This window comes from Ctenopharyngodon idella, chromosome 7 (genome assembly GCF_019924925.1).
Source record: "Ctenopharyngodon idella isolate HZGC_01 chromosome 7, HZGC01, whole genome shotgun sequence".
In the NCBI taxonomy this organism is placed as follows: domain Eukaryota; kingdom Metazoa; phylum Chordata; class Actinopteri; order Cypriniformes; family Xenocyprididae; genus Ctenopharyngodon; species Ctenopharyngodon idella.
In genome coordinates this window covers 27,743,468-27,764,099 of record NC_067226.1, presented here as the reverse complement: position 1 = coordinate 27,764,099, position 20,632 = coordinate 27,743,468, and the positions used below count along the sequence as shown (strand labels likewise).

Genomic DNA, 20,632 nt, shown 5'->3' with positions numbered 1-20,632 from the left:
CAATTGGGTTTAAGTCAGGGCTCTGGCTGGGCCATTCAAGAACAGTCACGGAGTTGTTGTGAAGCCACTCCTTCGTTATTTTAGGCCACTGTGCTCTTAGGAACCTTAAGTGCAGCAGAATTTTTTTTGTAACCTTGGCCAGATCTGTGCCTTGCCACAATTCTGTCTCTGAGCTCTTCAGGCAGTTCCTTTGACCTCATGATTCTCATTTGCTCTGACATGCACTGTGAGCTGTAAGGTCTTATATAGACAGGTGTGTGGCTTTCCTAATCAAGTCCAATCAGTATAATCAAACACAGCTGGACTCAAATGAAGGTGTAGAACCATCTCAAGGATGATCAGAAGAAATGGACAGCACCTGAGTTAGTGTCACAGCAAAGGGTCTGAATACTTAGGACCATGTGATATTTCAGTTTTCCTTTTTTAATAAATCTGCAAAAATGTCAACAATTCTGTGTTTTTCTGTCAATATGGGGTGCTGTGTGTACATTAATGAGGAAAAAAATGAACAAATGATTTTAGCAAATGGCTGCAATATAACAAAGAGTGAAAAATTTAAGGGGGTCTGAATACTTTCCGTACCCACTGTGTATATATATATATATATATATATATATATAATCTTTATTTCTGATTTGAAGATGAACGTAAGTCTTATGGGTTTAAAATTACATGAGGGTAAATAAGTAAATGACAGTTAATTTTTGGATGAACTAACCCTTTAATGTACTACAGCAGTCATATTCTTCAACCACTTCACACATTCCCTCATGTCGTCTCATTACAATACTATATTGTTTAACATTATTGATGGTTATGTAATGTATGTAATAAATGTCATGAATGTGCTCTGTTGCTAGGACTCCAATGATGATCACTCAATTCGCCACCTTGACTTTGGGATCCCCCTTGTTGAGCATGAAGGTGCTGTGCTCCCATCTTCCCTTCATCTCAAACCAGCTTCAATTAAGATCATCATTGAGGGAGAAGTTGTGATGGAAGGTATTAAAGTCTTGCCAAAAGCTGTGTGCATTCTCTTTGGACTTTCATATGCACTGTATCTCAACTACCCCAAATCAATGAAGAACACATTCCAGTTCATCCAACAAGTACTTCTCATGTTGGGCCACAGTGAACTAAAACCCAGCTTACAAACATTAAAAAATCAACTTACAATTTGATTTTCACAAAGGAATTGTGAGAAGCTACCTTGACTGTTTTTGTTCTCAAGAAGCACAATGTGAATCTTTGAACGGATTCTTGTTCAGATGGTCCAGTCACTGCAGTAAGTGCTCTAAAGTTTACTAGTGTTCTGCGCTAAAAGTGTACTGTATGTTTAAAACGGCATATTGTTGCTCTATTGATACAAGTTAAGTTGTCAACTCAAAAGTTGTCACCAGTTGGAGTGTGTGCGTGCGGTCTTTTTCCCTAATTTTCATTGTTTAATGCTTGTCTGCATATTGTTGAATACTGTGTGTTCATGGATGCACCGATACCGATACCAGTATCGGTATCGGGAAGATACCAAGCTCATGTACTTGTACTCGTACTCGTAAAAATACCCCCGATACCAACGACCGATACCTCACGTGACGTAACTGACAGAATTTTCCGTGCCACAATGTCAGCCTCAGAGGTGTGGAAATACTTCAAAATTAATGATGACAACACACACATTGCGAACTGCATGCTTTCAATCACAATTCGTTATCGATTTGTGAAGGCGGGATAGGCGGAATCGCGCTGAATGACACAGACCAGAAGTGTTCTCTCTCTCGCGTGCGCTCTCTCTTTGTTGCGCGCGATCGGTTCTCCTTGCGCCTGAATGGTCAAATGCACACACAGTTGTCAAAATGTCCATCATGTGGAGTATCTCATGCAGTCGGTTATGGCTTAAGCGGACGTAAACATTTGGGTGAAAACAGGATATGTGTCAGTAGGCCTATCCATGGATTCGGTCTTAAAGGGACCTTAGCCTAATTAAATATTTGTCAATAATGTTAATAAAACAACAAAAGATAGTAAATAAATGTATACATGGTATATAAACCTACTGTATCTGGAAAACAAGTTTATTTAATTTGTATCTCTATAGTATTTGTTGTATTGTTTGTAATATGTTTGTAAATTTCTTTTTATATAAAAATTGTATATATATATATATATATATATATATATATATATAAAATAATAAAAATGTATTACTTTTTTAATTAGAGTAATAATAAATAAGCTGTCCTACATACTGTGCTTGGAAAATTGCAACATCACCAAAAAAAAGAGAAATTAATAAACGTATAGGCATCGGTATCAGTGAGTACCAGAAAAAAAATATCGGTACTCATACTCAAAAAATGGTATTGGTGCATCCCTAATTGTTAAGCAAAAAGATTTGCTTATGCAAAAATGTTTTACTTGTCTTTTTGGTTGACAAGTTGAGTACATTGAAGTATTTCCTGTTGTTGTTGTTTGGTCAACAATAAAAAAGAAAAAAACATTGAAATTTTATTGTTTAATTTCTTCAAATTAATACAAAAAAATCTAAATTTTAGTATAATTTTATAAAATTATAAGACATTACTTAAATATAACATTTATTTCTACTTAAAATAATTTCTTTAACCTAATAGTTATTTTATAAAACTTATGCTCAAAAACATTAATAATGTGAACTAATGAATTTCAGTAAAGACTACTAATGTAAACTTGATTTGTCTACTGCACCACTTAAGATTGAATGTTCATATAAAATAACCTGTGTAGTTTTATCCTGTGTAAAAACTAAAATGGATTAGTGCAACGGGTTACCACACAATTTTCTAGTAAAGTCAACTAATAAGAGATATAATCTGTGTGAAATTATCTGATAAGTCTGTGTTTAAAGCCCTTGTTTTGTGTGGTTTGTGTTTATAAAGCTGTTGAACAGTTCCTGTTCTGACCGGCAGGTGGGGCTGTTTTCAGTCGGAGGTTTCAAAAAGAATAAATCATCACTTATTTTAAAGAGCTGATGAGGTAATAATAATTCAGCAAAATTGAGAATTTGTGTCTAACTTCTATAAGTGTTTGTTCTCAGCCTCTCAGACAAAGATGAGATTCAGTACTGAACCACTGGTCTGACTGATTTTTTTTGTTTGTTTGTTTTAGCAGCCCGAGGACCTCCTACACAGACAGATTCTGTGGATATGACAGCAAAATATGAACATAAAACAACAGAGACAAATGTGGGATCTTGAGGTATCCATGTAGACAAATAAATACAACAACACAATTTACATTAATTAAAAAAGGTACTGCACAGTACCTTGAGCATCTTGATTAAGTCCAGAGTGGACGAAGGACATCAGCACTAAAAGCAGAAGAAACACAGATATGAAGCATTTCCATTCATTCAACACAATGTAAATCACAATGTAAAGTGTTTTTCTGTTTTGATGCTCATCCAGGTGAGAACTGATGGTTTATTCTCCAGCATTTAACATCATCACACACAATGACATCACAGGACTCGTGAACTGATACGAGAGTCGATTCACTGATGATTCACTGATGCTCAACAACAGAGAAGCAGTTTGAATCACTGAGCTTCACAACATTCAACATATGATGTTATTCTCATCAACTAATGTCTTGTCAGACTGGTTTCAGTAGTGCTTCTGCAATGTAGTCCTTCACTTGTTTTGTTTGTTTCTGAAGTTCAGGTGTTTTGGTCCCTCTTCTTGTATTTTGCTTTTCTATTTCTATTTATGATCCATATCTACTTTGTATCATTCCCTCTGTTTGCTTCCCCTGTTTGTGTTCTGCTCATTTAATAATATATAGAACCTTTCACACCTCTATGACATTATTAAATCACAATACATAAAAATTCTCTTTGTAAAGACACTCGCATACACACGTTACAAGCAAATATTAACATTAATGTGATTAACGTTTCACACCACTGATTCTTCACTGGAACAAAACAAGCTACAGAAGCCCAAACCAAATTAGGTCAAAGTGTTTGAGACACACAACATCACTTCCTGTTTGACTGTTTTGACATCAAATTAATTGTGCCTTTATAGTGGCCCCAAAAATAATTTGGACATTTAGGTACCAAATTATTAGTATTTTGTACAACTTAAATGAACCAACCCCAGTTCCTTTAAAGTGAACCAGAAAGGGAACAACAAAGGTCTTAGTATAGTTCTTTTATGGCGTCTGATCATTTAGGGTGTGGACATGCGTGTTATATTGGGCCGAGACACCACTGGAGTTTTTGAAAACACCTTTAAATTTAAAAATACAAAACTTATTTGCATTACATATTAAAAATGGCATTTTAAAGAAATATAGCATATATATATAAAATATACTCCCTGAGCACAACCATTATTTTATCTTTAGCTAAAAGCATTGTGCAGAAAACAGAAACATAGTATAGAATATGATTAAAATACTCACAGAGTATGAGAGGCAGTGCACTGGACCCCATACTGTCACATTAATGGACTGTTTTAACAGAGCTGTGTGCTAAAACATACACTTCCTGTTAAACAGTCATTAACACTTCAAGAAGAGACGAGGGAGGAGGAGACAAAACTACACAGAAATGCATGAAGAAAGAGAAAACGAGATCCATTTTAAAATATTAATCTCTGTTATGTAATGCATGCAAGTAGAGCTCTGTTCATCTAGGCCAGGGGTCTCCAAACTCAGTCCTGGAGGGCCACTGTCCTGCAGAGTTTAGCTCCAACCCCAATTAAACACACCTGAACCAGCTAATCAAGGTCTAATTAGGCATACTAGAAACTTCCAGGCATGTTCCTTGTACATGTTGCTATGAATCTTTTGCTCTTAGAGTATTTTAAGCTTATGAAAGTAAGGATGTGGAAAAAAGCATAAATATTTCCTCTACTCTGCTTAAAACCACAGAGCAGAAATAGAGCAGAAGTTAAACCACAACGATGAGCTCAACTCTTTATTCAGGCCTCTTAAACTAAAGACGATCTCTGTCATTTTCTCACTAAAGCAATAAATAAAACAAATAAGGCATTTATATAGCACTTTCTTATATAAATGCCTTATTCCTACCAGAAGCCTACGCTCATTAAAGGAGCGAAGGCTTGTGGTACCATCACAGAGAGGCACGAAATCACTCTCCAGGACATTCTCGTTCACTGTTCCTTGCTGGTGGAACGATCTTCCTGCCTTTATCCGGAATGCAGAATCCCTGGCAATATTCAAAAGACAACTGAAAACTCATCTCTTTCGTGAGCACTTAACCTCAGCTTAAAAATAAAAAAAAATTCTTATACCTATCCTTTCACTTCCTCTAATCCCTCTCTATTGTAGCTTATGATACTCTGAGCATTGCCTAAGACTTGTATTGTGAGCACTTTTTGTGTCTATTTGCCTCGTCATGACGACTCGCTTGTTGTATTCCTCACTTGTAAGTCGCTTTGGAAAAAAGCGTCTGCCAAATGAGTAAATGTAAATGTTATGGACTACTGTACACCCTTTACAATCATATCAGGAGTTTCTGCTGAGGACTGGGGAAAAGTCATTTTCTCTGATGAATCCCCTTTCCAATTGTTCTGGGCATCCAAAAAAAAGCTTTTTCCGGAGAAGAAAAGGTGAGCGCTACCATCAATCCTGTGTCATGCCAACAGTAAAGCATCCTGAGACCATTCATGTGTGGGTTGCTTCTCAGCCAAGGAAGTGGACTCACTCACAATTTTGCCTAAGAACACAGCCATGAATAAAGACTGGTTCAAAAACATCCTCCCAGAGGAACTTCTCCCAACCATCCAAGAACAGTTTGGTGACAAACAATGCCTTTTCCAGCATGATAGAGCACCTTGCCATAAGGCAAAAGTGATAACTAAGTGGCTCGGGGAACAAAACATTGAAATCTTGTGTCCATGGCCAGGAAATTCCCCAGACATTAATCCCATTGAGAACTCGTGGTCAATCCTCAAGAGGCGGGTGGACAAACAAAAACCCACAAATTCTGACAAACTCCAAGCATTGATTACGCATTGATTACCACGACTGTACATTGTCTTTTTACACTTTATGCTTTGCTCTAGCACCTGTTCATAAATGATTTTATGTGAGTGCATCTTTCTTCTTTTTTGTTTAAACATGGGCCCTATCATACACACGGCGCAATGCGACTCCAGGTGTGATGCAAGTGTTTTTTGCTAGTTTCAGCCCGACACTGTTATCATTTTCACGTCCAGCGCGCACGCGGCCATGGGTGTGTTGGTCTGAAAACGAGGTGTGTTCAGCCGCATTGTTGGCATGTTGCTATTTTGAGGCAACTAAAAACGACTGTGCCATTGACCAACAAAAACCTGGTCTAAAGTCGATAGGCTTGTTCAAGATGAACTACACCAGCCTGCCACCGGCTGGCGAGATCTGCTGGTTGCAGGCGGGGGAGGAGTACAGAGACGGCCGTCAGGTCTGACACTTTGTGCTTTAAGTAGTGTGCTGAACCAACGTCATTCATGGCAGACCATGCACGCAATTTTTGCATTGATTGTAGCCAAAAAAGTGGATGTGATTGAAATAAGAATATATATTTACTAGATAGCGTAATCTTAATTTTTGTTAATGTTTTGTGTGTTTTGTTTGAATATCAGATATCCAATATCAAGATACAGGAACTTGTCTAAGAAAAAACATGCAACACACGTCATCCTTGTCATCACAGAATCTGACCAATGAGAATAAAGTGTGTCATCATCAAGGCTTTCCCAGCCAAGTTTGAGAAACTGCAGCGCCTGACCTAGGCGGCTGGTCTCATTTTGCTCTCACGGTACTTTGATGGCACGTGATTGTAAGGCGGCTGCAGCGCCGATCAAAGTCGGACAAATTTTCTAACCAGAATGCATTGCTTTTGTCAGGCGGCAGCCAATCTTTGCGGTGCTGCATGAAGTAGAACAAGCCTAATGGTGCAGGATTTTTTTGTTTGTTTGTTTGTTTTTGTTATTTAAAGGGCGCGTTACGGTGAGTGTCCATTACACCATCAAAACTCCGCTCAGTGCCGCTGACGACGCTATAATGCCTCCGGTTTTGGGGTGTGTCTGTACTCTGTAGCAAGTGTGTTTAATCTATGTTTTTTTCAACACATGGACAATATAATCATCAGAGATGCACGTGATTACATTTGGAAATAGGCAAGCTTCGTTTCCAAATGCCCCAAGTAAAGATATCCTGTCAATTTTATAAACCCAGCCAGGATAATCACAATGAAAGCATCCAAACTGCAACCATTTAATATTTTTCCTATGTGCTATTTTATCTTGTATTTTCTTCGCTCATTTTGTCCACAATGGAGCGAGTCTTGTGGCTCCTACTAAGCGTCATGCCAGCCACAGCTTAGCGTTGTGCAACCATTTACTTAAATTAGTAATAATAATTTGTGGCTGGCGCAACGCTTGGGTGATGGGACGTGTGCTCCATTATGGACAAAAGAGCGAATAAAATATAAGATAAGATGACAAATTGGTAAATAAGAGCAGGATTGCACTGCCTGTTTGCACACGTGCATCAATTGGAGTGTTTAGTAGATGTAAACAGTGAGAGATCTTGTGGCAGGAGCAACAGGGGTAATACGCAATCTAACTTCCATATTCTGTAAAACAGATCGGATCGCTTCCGGTTTAGGTCTTTTGTATGTGCTTCATGAAAAAATTAGCTGTTATATTCAAGATAACTTAAAAGGAGCAAGCAAAGATGAACTGATGTCCCCCGCATATGCAGATTGATATTTAAAAGCTTCTTTAATTTTTCTTCTTCACTCTAACGTTTAGATATTTAATAGAATAAAACACCTATAACAGTGTGAACTAGGTAGTTTTCGCTGATTACCTTAAAAGTCCATGGATATGCCATCAGTTCATACTGCTGTTAACACTTTCTCTGACAAGCGGATGCAATGAGATCAGTTTTCCGCTTTGGTCATGTAACGTTCGACATATACCCTATAGCTGTGGCTGGCGCGACGCTTAGTAGGAGCCACAAGACACTCTCCATTGTGGACAAAATAGCAAATAAAATATAAGATAAAATGGCACGTAGATAGGCAAATAAGTAAATGGTTGCACTATCTGTTTGCTCTCATGCATCAAACTGAGTGTCTGGTAGATGAAAACAGTGAGAGACTCGTGCTCCGGATTTAAATGGCAGAATAAAATATACGATAATGGTAAATAGGTAGGCTAAATACAAGTAGGAGTAACCGCGAGAAACATGTCTGTTTGATCATGTGCATCAGTCGGACTTGTCTGGTAGCGAAGGCAGGTGAAAAACGTTTGGTTAATGGTGAATATTGACCTGTGTCGACTGTTCTGGCTCCCGCTGGCTAGAGGGGATACTTTATATATTGTGTAAGATCGCGAAGCAGGCACATATATCCGAATATCCGTGCCCAATAAACTGGGTTCTGTTTTGGGCACCACTACCGGTAACTGTTCCATTTTGTCTGACTTCCACCTGCGCAGAACCTAACACTGTTAAAGCTTGGCCAGTATATGTTTTTAAATTCAAACAACAGGTCTTTATTTCTGGAATTTTAGGTTTTTTCCAAACATTTGACCCATAGTCACACCATAGCCTGTATCCACTTCAAAAGGTAAATTTGACTCATTAACAGCCAATATGATAGTCAGTGGAACAAACTTTGGGACTGTAAAAATACCTTCTTCATCAGATGCAAATTTTTCATCTCTGCTCAAATAATGCAATCTCTGTCCTCCTCTGGCGTCTTTCTCCCCCTTGAAAGTTTGTTTCTCTGGTGGAACTTTTTACCCTGCATACTGTCATATAAAGTGAGTACACCCCTAAGTGAAAATGTCCAAATTGGGCCCAAAGTGTCAATATTTTGTGTGGCCACCATTTTTTTCCAGCACTATGTTTATCTTGCTCTCATCAGACCATAGGACATGGTTCCAGTAATCCATGTCCTTAGTCTGCTTGTCTTCAGCAAACTGTTTGTGTGCTTTCTTGCGCATCATCTTTAGAAGAGGCTTCCTTCTGGCACGACAGCCATGCAGATCAATTTGATGCAGTGTGTGGCGTATGGTCTGAGCACTGACAGGCTGACCCCCCACCCCTTCAACCTCTGCAGCAATGCTGGCAGCACTCATACGTCTATTTCCCAAACACAACCTCTGGATATGACGCTGAGCACGTCGACCATGGTGAGGCCTGTTCTGAGTGGAACCTGTCCTGTTAAACCGCTGTATGGTCTTGGCCACCGTGCAGCAGCTCAGTTTCAGGGTCTTGGCAATCTTCTTATAGCCTACGCCATCTTTATGTAGAGCAACAATTCTTTTTTTTTTTCAGATCCTCAGAGAGTTCTTTGCCATGTTGAACTTCCAGTGACCAGTATGAGAGAGTGAGAGCGATAACACCAAATTTAACACACCTGCTCCCCATTCACACATGAGACCTTGTAACACTAACGAGTCACATGACACCAGGGAGAGAAAATGGCTAATTGGACCCAATGTGGACATTTTCACTTAGGGGTGTACTCACTTTTGTGGCCAGCGGTTTAGACATTAATGGCTGTGTGTTGAGTTATTTTGAGGAGACAGCAAATTTACACTGTTATACAAGCTGTACACTCACTACTTTACATTGTAGCAAAGTGTCATTTCTTCAGTGTTGTCACATGAAAAGATATAATAAAATATTTACAAAAATGTTGAGGGGTGTACTCACTTCTGTGAGATACTGTATGTCCTTGTTTCCCAAGTTTGTGACATTTCTCAGAAATAAATCTGCACTCATTGGCCAAATGTTGCAAACTCCCACATCTGTAACATGCTCTACTTTGACTATCTTCTTGCTTTACTTAAGTTTTATTCACTCTCATTGAAATGGATGTTTCTGAGCGTTGAGCTTGCAAATACTTCACATCCTTATTGGGCGTTTCCATTGCTTAAGCTACTTTCAATGCATTTTCAAATGTTAAATCTGCTTCTGCCAAAAGTCTACATTGAATAAGGTCATCATTAATGCCACATACAGTAACAGTCTGTCCCGAAGCATCTCTGTCAATTGTTTTCCATTTTTATAATCATAAGCCAATTTCCTCAATACTGCCACTAACTCAAGTAGTTTCCCCCTCTTCTCTTGATCTTGAATTGAATTTAAACTGCTGTACAATTTCACTGGGTTTTGGGTTGAAATGGTCTTTCAGTAATTCCACTAATTCACCAAAAATTCTTTGTTCCTGGTTTAACTGGGCCCAATAAGTTCGTCAGCACACTGTATGTTTGACTTCCTACAGTGCTCAACAATATAGCTTTTTGCTTGGCTGCTTCTGTAATACCATTTGCCTTGAATGTTGCAATATTTCACAATATTCTTCCCAAGACTGAGATTGAATATCAAATGGTGTGACTGTTCCAACTTCCTACCATGTTGGCCATATTCCTTTCCAACTTGTACCGATTCAGCTTCTTCATCTTTCAAAAACTTCTTTCCTCTTCAAAAACATCTTTTCCTTGTTTTCATCCTCATTGCCAAAATGTAATAACTTATAAGAGACAGATCTGTTCACGATGGTTCATTTACCAAAGTGTTTCTGGAAAAAAAAAACAGCAAAGTGACAACAGGCCTTGGACGTGTAAAACCACATGCGATGAGACAGCAACAGCTTCAGCAGAGCTAAACATCAGCTGAAAAATATCAAAAGAGTTAAACAAGCAGATGGGTCTACAAACTTAAACTCACAAATTACTCTCTGTTTAGGGACAGAAAACATAATTTACTCTGAGTTGTTGCTTCTGCTCAGTGTTTTAGATATGTTTTTGTGCGGGTTTTGTTTTGGGTTTTAGCTAGACGTGTTAAGTTGTGATTAAGGGGGCTTCTCTCTGGGGTCAGATAGGGCTTCGTGATGTCTTGCTACTTTTTAGATGGGCATGCAATTTTTTTCATTTTAATTATAAGTGAGTACTGCTCTGTGTTATGGAGGGACTGCAATGGGAGGCTTTATTCCAAAACATGGTCAAAACAGGCAAGGGTCTGACAATGGCATACAGGTATATAGAGGGCAAGACAGAAGAGTAATCCAGGGAGAAGCGTGGTCATTCTGTGGCAAACAATATCCAGGAGGGCTAGGCTAAAGAATAATCCAGGGGAAACAGGCAATAGTCCAAGAGAGGCACAAACAGAGTCTGAAAGGCAAGGCGAGAGAGAAGTCCAAGACAGGCAGGTAATCAAGAAACAAGCAATCAGAAAACAAGATGAGACTAGAACTAGAAACTCAAAACAAGGACTGGGAACTGGCTCCATAAAGTACCTACGCTAAACAGCATAAACACTAAACAATACTCAGCACAGAGAGAGAGGAAGTGCATGGCTTATGTAGGGTGTGATTGGCTGCAGCTGTGTGTGTGTGTGTGTGTGTGTGTGTGTGTGTGTGTGTGTGTGTGTGTGTGTGTGTGTGTGTGTGTGTGTGTGTGTAATCAGTGCAATGGATGATGGGAAATGTAGTCCAGGGTGAAGTGCAAAAGTTAGTGTGGTGCAAGAGTCCATACAAAACAGAACTGGGATCGTGACACTCTGCAGACATTATTTGGAGTTTTCCATTGTACTCAGTATATTTTTGTGGAATTCTGCCTGCAGAGTCTCTATTGGGTGTTGGTCCCATTGAACTCTTGGTTTGTGAGTGGCCCCAGACCTCACATCCATAGAATGATGGGCTCTATAACCGATTGTCATTGGCTTTCCAAAATGTTGCCATAACAGCACAATAATGGCCCATTTATGTTATTGTGCAAATACATTTCTATGTTAATATTGATATGAGAATGAGAATGTTTTATTGATGAAATCCGAAGTATCTGTCTGTGTAGATGTTTATGCAGTAAACTATAAAATTATTCTGCTTCAAGCCTGACTTGTTTAACTTTTAGTCACACATCATTATGATTAATAGTAGTAGTATTAGTATTGCTTAAAAACAGAATAAAGTGATGAATAGTCAAAGTTTATTTATATAGCACAGTATATACACAATGGTCATTCAAAGTGTTCTACATAATACTTAGGCTAAGCCAGGATTAGGCCTTGTTTAAGTAGATTTTATAAATGTACTCTAGAAAAGAAAAAAAAAAAATTACTGGTTTGCATCTTGACACAAAACAATGACAGTGACATATTTTATGATCTTCAGTACAAGTTGCTTTCATTTAAAACAGCTCAAAATGCATTTTAGTTTAGGACTAACTTAAACATTGTCTGTATAACCGGGGGATTAAGAAATAAAATAATTAAAAAATAAATTAAAACATAATGAAATTATACATTAAAATAAGTCTAAGAGGATAAGTAGTACTACTGCGTGACGTGTGCTTGAGGGTTGTCAGTAGCAGAAAGGATTGGTGTAGAGGAGTTTGAAACTATGGGCTGATCAGGAGATTGTGCTCACCCCAGGGTGTCAGCAAAAACACATCACAGGATTCAGAATTTCTCATCTTTACTTTGTATTTGTCTGTGTGGTCTGCAATAAAGAGATGAATAACATATTACAATAAATAATTACAATATACATACATATTAGTAATATACATGCCATTCTACATTCAATACAATTCTCAGGGTTTGTACTGCACTACCGAAATTAACCGAAGCCCATATATCAGGGGTCGCGAATTCTCTGTGACTCTGAGAAAAGGCTGTTTTTTTTTCACAGTCTCTCTTTTCCTGTACTGAAAAAATGCTGATGTGAAGACGATGCTAAGGAGCTAGAAGCTTCTAAGTGAAAGGTGAAAGTAACCCATACTTGGAATTTGTCCTCTGCATTTAACCCATCCAGGTGAGTGCACACACATTAGGAGCAGAGTAGTGAAAACTAACACACACACACACACACACAGAGCAAACCTTGATATGCACCCAGAACAGTGGGCAGCCTTTATGCTTTGGCACCCAGGGAGTAATTGGGTTTGGTGCCTTGCTCAAGAGCACCTCAGTCATTTCCTAACGGTGCTGGAATAACCAGCAACCTTTGGGTTACCAGTCAGACTCACTAACCATTAGGCTACAACTGCCTCAAGCTTGTGCCAGGCTCCGGCCTAGACCTTCCATTCACTAAAGATCTTTGAATTCAAATGGTTCTCTTTCATCAAGACAGTAGTTCAACTGGAGCCTCCACAAATTGCATCAGGACAGTTTTAATTCAAATGGGCGAGACATGCAAGTATCAAACTTAGTCTCATTATTTGATACATTAAGTATCCTTACTCCTTTTAAAGAAGGGCATGTTAAAACTAAACTGATGGTTTGCTCAAAGCTGTTGATCTGCTGAATTTCAAACAATGCTGTAACTTCTTGCTTTCCTGTATTGTGCTTCAGCTCTCTCTTTCTCTTGCTAAACTATGCATGTATGTGTGTGAATGTTAGAGTAGTTAAGTGTTTAGTCTAGTTAATAAAGTATTTTTCATGTCACACGTAAAGTTGTCTGTGTTTCATGCTCATATACTGGAGTCCCTAATTATGCCGATCCTGACTACAGGCTCTGAGTAGTACTGTACATAAGATTGTTATTTCCCATAACCTGGAAATGAATATTTCTAAGAATTAATAAACATTGTTCATTGGCCAAACAGGTTAATTGATTGTAATATTAATTTTATTACATTAAGTTAATTTTATTAACTGATCCAAATATTTATAATTAATTGTAACTAGTTATGATTAATTATCATATTTGTTTTGAGCTAATTTGCTACAAAGGTATACATTTATTATCAGATCATGCATTAACTGGGAATCAAACCAATGATCTTGCTGTTGCTAGAGTAATACTGTAAGCCTTCTGTTTGAGCTACAAAATTAAAAATATATATAATACAGCACAAAGGTGTTTCCTGCTAGCCATATAACTGTTCTTGACTGCTGTTCAGTTTGCTGAAGCACATTTTTATCGGTATGTTGTGCATACACACAGTAAATGCCTCTCAATTTGGAATTGTCAAAAACAGCAGCTTTGGTATAATAGCTGGAAGGCCATGCATCTAACTTGATCTGAGAACCCTTTCAAACCATGCTTAATAAGGTGTCTTTAGGAGACGATCAGTTTAACTCATGTAGCAGATCTTTGTTCAGTAATTCAGTTAAACTATTGCATCATATCTTTTAAAACCATTCTAAACTTTAGTTGGAAGATCTAGATGGAGCTGTTGCCTTTTTGTGCAATATCAGAGACAAACAGTCCACGAGAATGTCATGTGGGAATTTCAATGTCATCTTGCCATTTTCAGCACTGCAATGCACATCTAAGCGTTTTTTTTTAACATACTTTTTTTTTTTTGCCCTAAATTATTTAACCCCTTAACAAGCGCCCCTCTTTTTGAGTATTTATATGAAAATGCACTATCCAAACTCAAATAAGAACCTCTAAACCCACTCTGAATGAAATCATCCTTGTATTCCCAATGTATGAATCCAACAGTCATACAGTTTTAGCAGAGAGAATAATAATTCCTTAAAGATGCTCTATGTAAGAATGACAGCTAGTGGTTGAAATGGGTACTGCAGTTCATATTCAAAATATTGTTTGCCCCTCCCCCTCCTCCTCAGACTGAGGAGGTCTCTGCGGAACAAAAAGGGGCGTTTCCCAATTTTGGGGTGTTTTTACGTGGAAATAGGTGTTTTTCAACCTCTTTACCTGATTTGCTCAAATCAAGTGGGAGATTTCCGGAAAAACAATAAGAGATATGTCTTGTATATGAATGTAAGTGTATTGTTGTAAACTAGCAGATGTTTAACATTTCTTTTGTGTGAATATGCTTGCTAGCCCGTTGTAAAAAGATCCAAGCAATGTACTTCCACTCACTTCTAGCGATAACTATTATTAGCTAATATTCGCTATTCTATTTGATGAATCTGTTGGTCACTTGATTTGTTTTAGTTTTGCCATCAGGTTGTGGCTACAGTGTCTGTGGTCAATAAAATGATTATCAAGTTTAAAGTTTTCCAAGTCATCATTTCAGGTTAACTCGTTTTCTTTATTTTAATGCTTGTAAATAGTCTCATTAATGCATATAAAGATCATACTTATACAATATACGCTGAGGCAGTCATGTGTTTCTGTGTGGTTGATAGTCTATAAAAAACAATTACACTTAGAATTAAAGTTAATTATAAATCACCAAATGTAAAGCACTGTCTAGCCTACGTATTCGGCTCTCTCTGCTCGTCTGTTGACTATAGTGCAGTAGTTTTGTCACTTTAATAGCTTTTATGACGAAGATTTACACTATGCACATGAAATTTGGCATGCGAGAGATTTAAATAAAATAGGCTGTTGATTGCGTGCCATTGGTTGTGTTCTTCTGCGTTATTCATATCGAAGAGCATCAATTATTATACAAGACTTGTAGCACAAGAAGGCGAAATATCTAGCCTTAAGAAACTATTTGACTAATGATAATTCTTGTAGCCCTCCAGGTTAAAAAATACTACAGTAATTCATAGTAAATACTATAGTGTTTTTGAACCATACTATAGTAAAGTACTTGAATTAATTTATTGTGGTAATACTATTAGGCTAGTTGCTGTGGTAATATAACAACTATAGTAATATAAACAAATTACGTTACCCAATACTGTAATAAGTTTTCTTTAATCTATAGGGTATATTATACTACAATACACTACAGTTTACTGTAGTAAAAACTATACTACAGTAGCCTATGCTGTAGCATTCATTAACAAAGTGTTGTAAATACTATAATATATACAGTTACAATTTACTATAGTATGGTTCAAAAACACTATAGTATTTACTATCAATTACTATAGTATATTTTCACCTGGGCCATGTCCAACCTCAAATGATGCCGATTGGATAAGCTCAGACAAATGACGAAAATGTATAGCCTATGTAAAATACAGTAGCCGTATTGTGACAAAATTACATCCCATGTCATTATAATTCGTAGTTTATGCAAAATAATAATAATAAAAAAATAATTAAGCAAACAAAAAAATGGAGTAGAAAAACTTGCATAAATCATATATTTCGCCTTCTTGAGCTATAAGCTACAGGTCTTGTATAATAGTTGATACTCTTCAAAATATGTGAATATATTATAGTAAAATGTTTCCATATAGGCTATCCAGGCAGGCATTTCTCTTTATCTCGACATAAGTTGTTTCTCGTGATTTAAACATTCTTCTTCAACTTCTTCAGGGTTGGGCCAATTACTAGGCTTTTCCACTCGACATTGCACTGTGCCTACTTCAGAGATCACTATTCCAAAAAAAAAAAAAAAGGTGTCCAAAATAAACATTCTGCGATTGTGTGTGTAAACCCTAACTTGTAAAAAGCTTTGGGTCAACAACAATCTTGTAATACTGTTATGTCATAGCCCCGCTGTTCCTGTGTAACAGGACCTGTATTGTACATACATCCACTAAGTAACTAACGATTATCCCAAATATAATCATAATATTGTCATATCTTACAGGTGAAAGGTGATCCCACGGGCTCTCGTTTTGAGACTACGGCGATTGGAGCATCCGTAGGCTGCACAAAAGTCTGGCATCTTCTCCAATAAAGCCAGCAATTTCCTGTATCATAATGTAAGATTTTTAAAACAACCCAAACCGATTGGAAATCATGTGCAACTTAAGTTATATTGAAAAGAAAGAGCAATTCTGCCTCTCCCACTGATGTAAAATTGCTGGGTCATGCCCGTAGGCAGGGGGGGACGTGTGTGTGTGTGTGTGTGCGCGCGCCGCGCGTGCAGTTCAGAGAGAGTTCTCGCAATACACTTTTCAAAGCAACGGTGAAGAAGCATCGCCTCTGAATGATGGGGGGGGAGGGGTTATATATATATATTTTTTTTAATTAAAAGGATTTCTATATTTTATCCACTCAATAGTCTACAATATAATAACCATATAAACGTAGCGTAATTATAATAATAAAACACATTGTAGGCGTTTCTCAATGTCAAGGAAGGATCCTCGGAAGCCAGAATTTCGAGGATGCTACGTCATCGACATCCGTCGAAGGACTGTTCCAATGTCGAGGATCCTCGGAATTTCAAACAAGGACTGAGTCCTTCGTTCGAAAAATATCCCATATACAGGAAGGGATGCATATGTGTAGCCTTCGCGCTCTTCGCGCTCTCAAATCACCCACAATCCTATGCGCTTAGCTTTGCGATCTTGTTCAAAAAAAATTTTTTTTAAATGTCGGACATTAGCGGGCAATATGCTTTCAAATGTAAGTATATTTACGTTACCAAACATAACTGTAGTAAATATGTCAGATAAATAAAGTTTAACGTTTAAATGCCAGTACAAATTACTACCGTATTGATATTATAAATTATACAAATACAAATTACGTTATTGATGGCTAACTGAACTGGACCGTCATTTAACAATTGTTAGCTTGGTTGCCTTTTCACTGACGTAATGACGCAATGACGTGCACTTGCTAGTCTGTTCCATTTACGTGTTCTCCGAATGCTAAAGATGAGCCTCGCCTAGCCTCTGAAGGAAGTGACTTGGAAGGACCAGTCCTGCCAAGGAAGTATCCTTGACATTGAGAAACGCCTATAGTGGGATATTCAGTGATATTGGCTGTGCAATATCGACTTTTGTGATTGGCCAATACCGGCAGACTGGCGCCAATGGAAATGCTTCTCCTTCGGTGCGCGTCTTATTCCTCTGAGAACTTCAAAGCAGACCGCTTGAGGTAAATTATCTGGAATGATCAGTATATTAATTGATTTACGATGCCTGTGTGAGAGTGTTATGTCTGTAGCGTTATACAGCAAAGAGGCATTGACAGAGAGTCAAGAAATGATGATGAGAAGAATTATTATTAATATTTCAGTAAAGTTCATTAAATCTGTTCTGTTGTTAGTGTGGTCTTTAAACTTATGAACTGTGTATGGACTGACAAAGGTGGTACATGAGGAAGCAATTTGACAACAATGCAGTAAATATTTTAGGTGCATCAAAAAGCGTGCTCGTTAAGATACCAGCAGACAAGCTAATCCAGCACAAATTAGTGCATAAAAGGTCACCAAAATGAAGTATTTGAACCTCATAATTAAATACAAAAGGAGGAGAAAAACTGCAAAAAGGTCCACTTTCAATAGGCTGGCTACGGACCTGTGGGTAGCAGCTAAACTGTAACTACTAGGTCTCACTCAAAGCTTCTTGTTATTAGCCAGCTAATAACTACAACCACATCCACAAAGATTGTAATTTATACAAAAGATTAGTTGTCATAAAATCGTTATTGGTGTCAGTAAAACCTGTATAATTTAACAGCTCGATTGTGGTCTCAGCCTTGATAACTTGCGCAAGTAGCCGTGATACACAACTATGCTGCACGATTAAGTCGTTTTTCGAAAAGAAAAGCTGCAATTTCAACATGTTCAAGCATCCAGAATTATAGCCACGTTAATAACATTTGTAAGAAACCAAACCATTTGTAAATCCGTCAAGATTTTATCGAGATAAGAGTATTTGTGTTCGTGCAGATCACTCACCTTACATCAGGTACCACAGAGCCCGCCAGAAAGCTTGCCTGTGACAAGATGGCCGCCGGTGATGACGCTAGAGACTCCGCCGTAAGACATCTAGCCTTTATTATGTATATCTATGATTAAAAACACCTCTCCCAGTTAGAAAACGCCACAAAATTGGGAGACGCCCCTCTTTTTTTCCGCAGAGACCTGTACTTGGCTCAGACTCGACACTCTCGCGGGTTGCCAGTTTGAAGACACGCAACAGGAAGGCATTGGAAGGCAAGGAGACTTGCACACTGTAAGATAATTAGTTGATTTACTGATTTAGGATGAGTTGATATCGCGTTTTAATATGCTTAATATGCTCGTTCATAGAGATTTTTAGATGGATGCTGAGGCTTTTTAGGTCGGGTAGAATCTGTGATCTCTGACCCAGCTTGTTCGCTGGCTTCCATGGCTGCAATTCGCTGCATGTGTTTTCCGCCAACTGGCAACCCGGGGTGGCGAAATACTATTGGGTAAATTGGCAACGTGCGGTCTTGCACAGACGGAAACAAAAACAGAAATTCCGACACGGAACGCAAATTTCAAAGTAAAATAACTGACTGTAGCAATGGTTTTCAGAGAAACGAGTATGTGAACTCAGCATGTTTAATAAATATCTGCAAACATATTATGGTATTTTTATGCTTCAATCAAAACTTACTAAAGTGTCTGAGCTTGCCCAACAGCCTTAAAACAATGTTATTTAAAACTGGTCTTGATAGTTCTGTTGTAATAATAATGTAAATGTATTTTTTAAAAATTACAATTACTCCATCCAAATACAAAACTTTAAGTCTTACAAAGTGAATCAGTAATTTCATTAGTTTTGTTTGTTTAGGTAATGATTCATCAGTGTCTGTGCTGAGTTTGAGCTTCGTTCTGGTATTCTGAAGCCATAAAGCAGCGATAGATGTGAGGGGCAGTAGTAACTGCAGATGAAAATACATGATCCACACACCGACAGATGTGGCCCAAAACCACTTCTGAATGAAACACTCCACAAGTCCCTCAGCGATCTTCCTTTCATTAAAGCCATTGTCAAATTGCTAGTTCAAAACCAAGATGACACACTCAATCGTTTACTACTGTTAATACACAAAATTACATGAAATATGCACGCAGCCTTTTTCATTACCGGTGCACGCTTTGGATTTGATACGACGATGCTAAAATAAATCTTAATTTGTCGCGTGTTTTAGTCTTCAAATAGAGTTCAAGACCTCTACTTGATGTGTACATAATTTAGTAGAGTAAAAACAATCTTACAACTCCAGTTTTATTCCACATATGAAAGAAGAAAACACAAGAGAAAGGAGTTAGTGGAGGAGCACAGACACTGAACAGAGCAGGTTGAATCTACACGGTTCTCATGCTGTGGTTAAATGCGCAGCTCTGCCCAGCAACGGTTCATTGTAGAGTCCAGATTTGCTCCGAGAAATCATGGCAGAAGAAACCGTTTCAGCAGCTGCTGCGACCAAAGCGGCCAAGAAGAAATCAGTAGCCAAACGCAAGAGAACAGGCCCAAACGTCCGCGAGCTCATTGTCAAGGCTGTGTCCGCATCTAAGGAGAGGAGCGGTGTGTCCCTCGCTGCCCTGAAGAAAGCGCTCGCTGCCGGTGGCTACGATGTGGAGAAGAACAACTCCCGCGTCAAGATTTCCGTTAAGAGTTTGGTGACTAATGGCATCCTGGTCCAGCCCAAAGGGACCGGCGCTTCCGGCTCCTTCAAGCTCAACAAGAAACACACCGAGACAAAACCCGCCAAGAAAGCTGCTCCTAAAGCCAAGAAGCCCGCAGCCAAGAAACCTGCTGCCGCTAAGAAGCCCAAAACTGCAGCAGCAAAGAAACCCAAAACTGCAGCAGCAAAGAAACCTGCCGCTAAGAAATCGCCGAAGAAGGTCAAGAAACCAGCCGCTAAAAAGGCAACAAAGAGTCCCAAGAAGGCAAAGAAACCAGCAACTCCTAAGAAAGCAGCCAAGAGCCCAAAAAAGGCAAAGGCAGCCAAACCCAAAACGGCGAAACCTAAAGCAGCCAAGCCTAAAAAGGCAGCAGCAAAAAATAAATAACATAATTCTTTTTTCCTTGTTTT

General features: G+C 38.3%; 3 protein-coding genes across 3 annotated transcripts in view; 2 read left to right on the top strand and 1 right to left on the bottom strand.

Annotated features, from left to right (window-relative positions):
• The window catches only part of LOC127515290 (Fc receptor-like protein 5), a 241,516-nt gene extending 236,986 nt beyond the window's left edge, over positions 1 to 4,530 (bottom strand). The window contains exons 1-2 of the mRNA XM_051898773.1: positions 4,444 to 4,530; positions 3,302 to 3,346 (exon numbers count right to left, since the gene is read on the bottom strand). Coding sequence (XP_051754733.1) covers positions 3,302 to 3,346; positions 4,444 to 4,474 — 76 coding nt within the window. The 5' untranslated portion in view covers positions 4,475 to 4,530. The remainder of the gene's footprint in view (positions 1 to 3,301; positions 3,347 to 4,443) is intronic.
• The window catches only part of LOC127515292 (Fc receptor-like protein 5), a 487,356-nt gene that overhangs the window by 429,249 nt on the left and 37,475 nt on the right, over positions 1 to 20,632 (top strand). The window lies entirely within an intron of this gene.
• Positions 19,883 to 20,609, top strand: LOC127515307 (histone H1-like). The gene has a single exon (XM_051898826.1). The coding sequence runs from the start codon at positions 19,986 to 19,988 to the stop codon at positions 20,607 to 20,609; it is 624 nt and encodes a 207-aa protein (XP_051754786.1). The 5' UTR covers positions 19,883 to 19,985.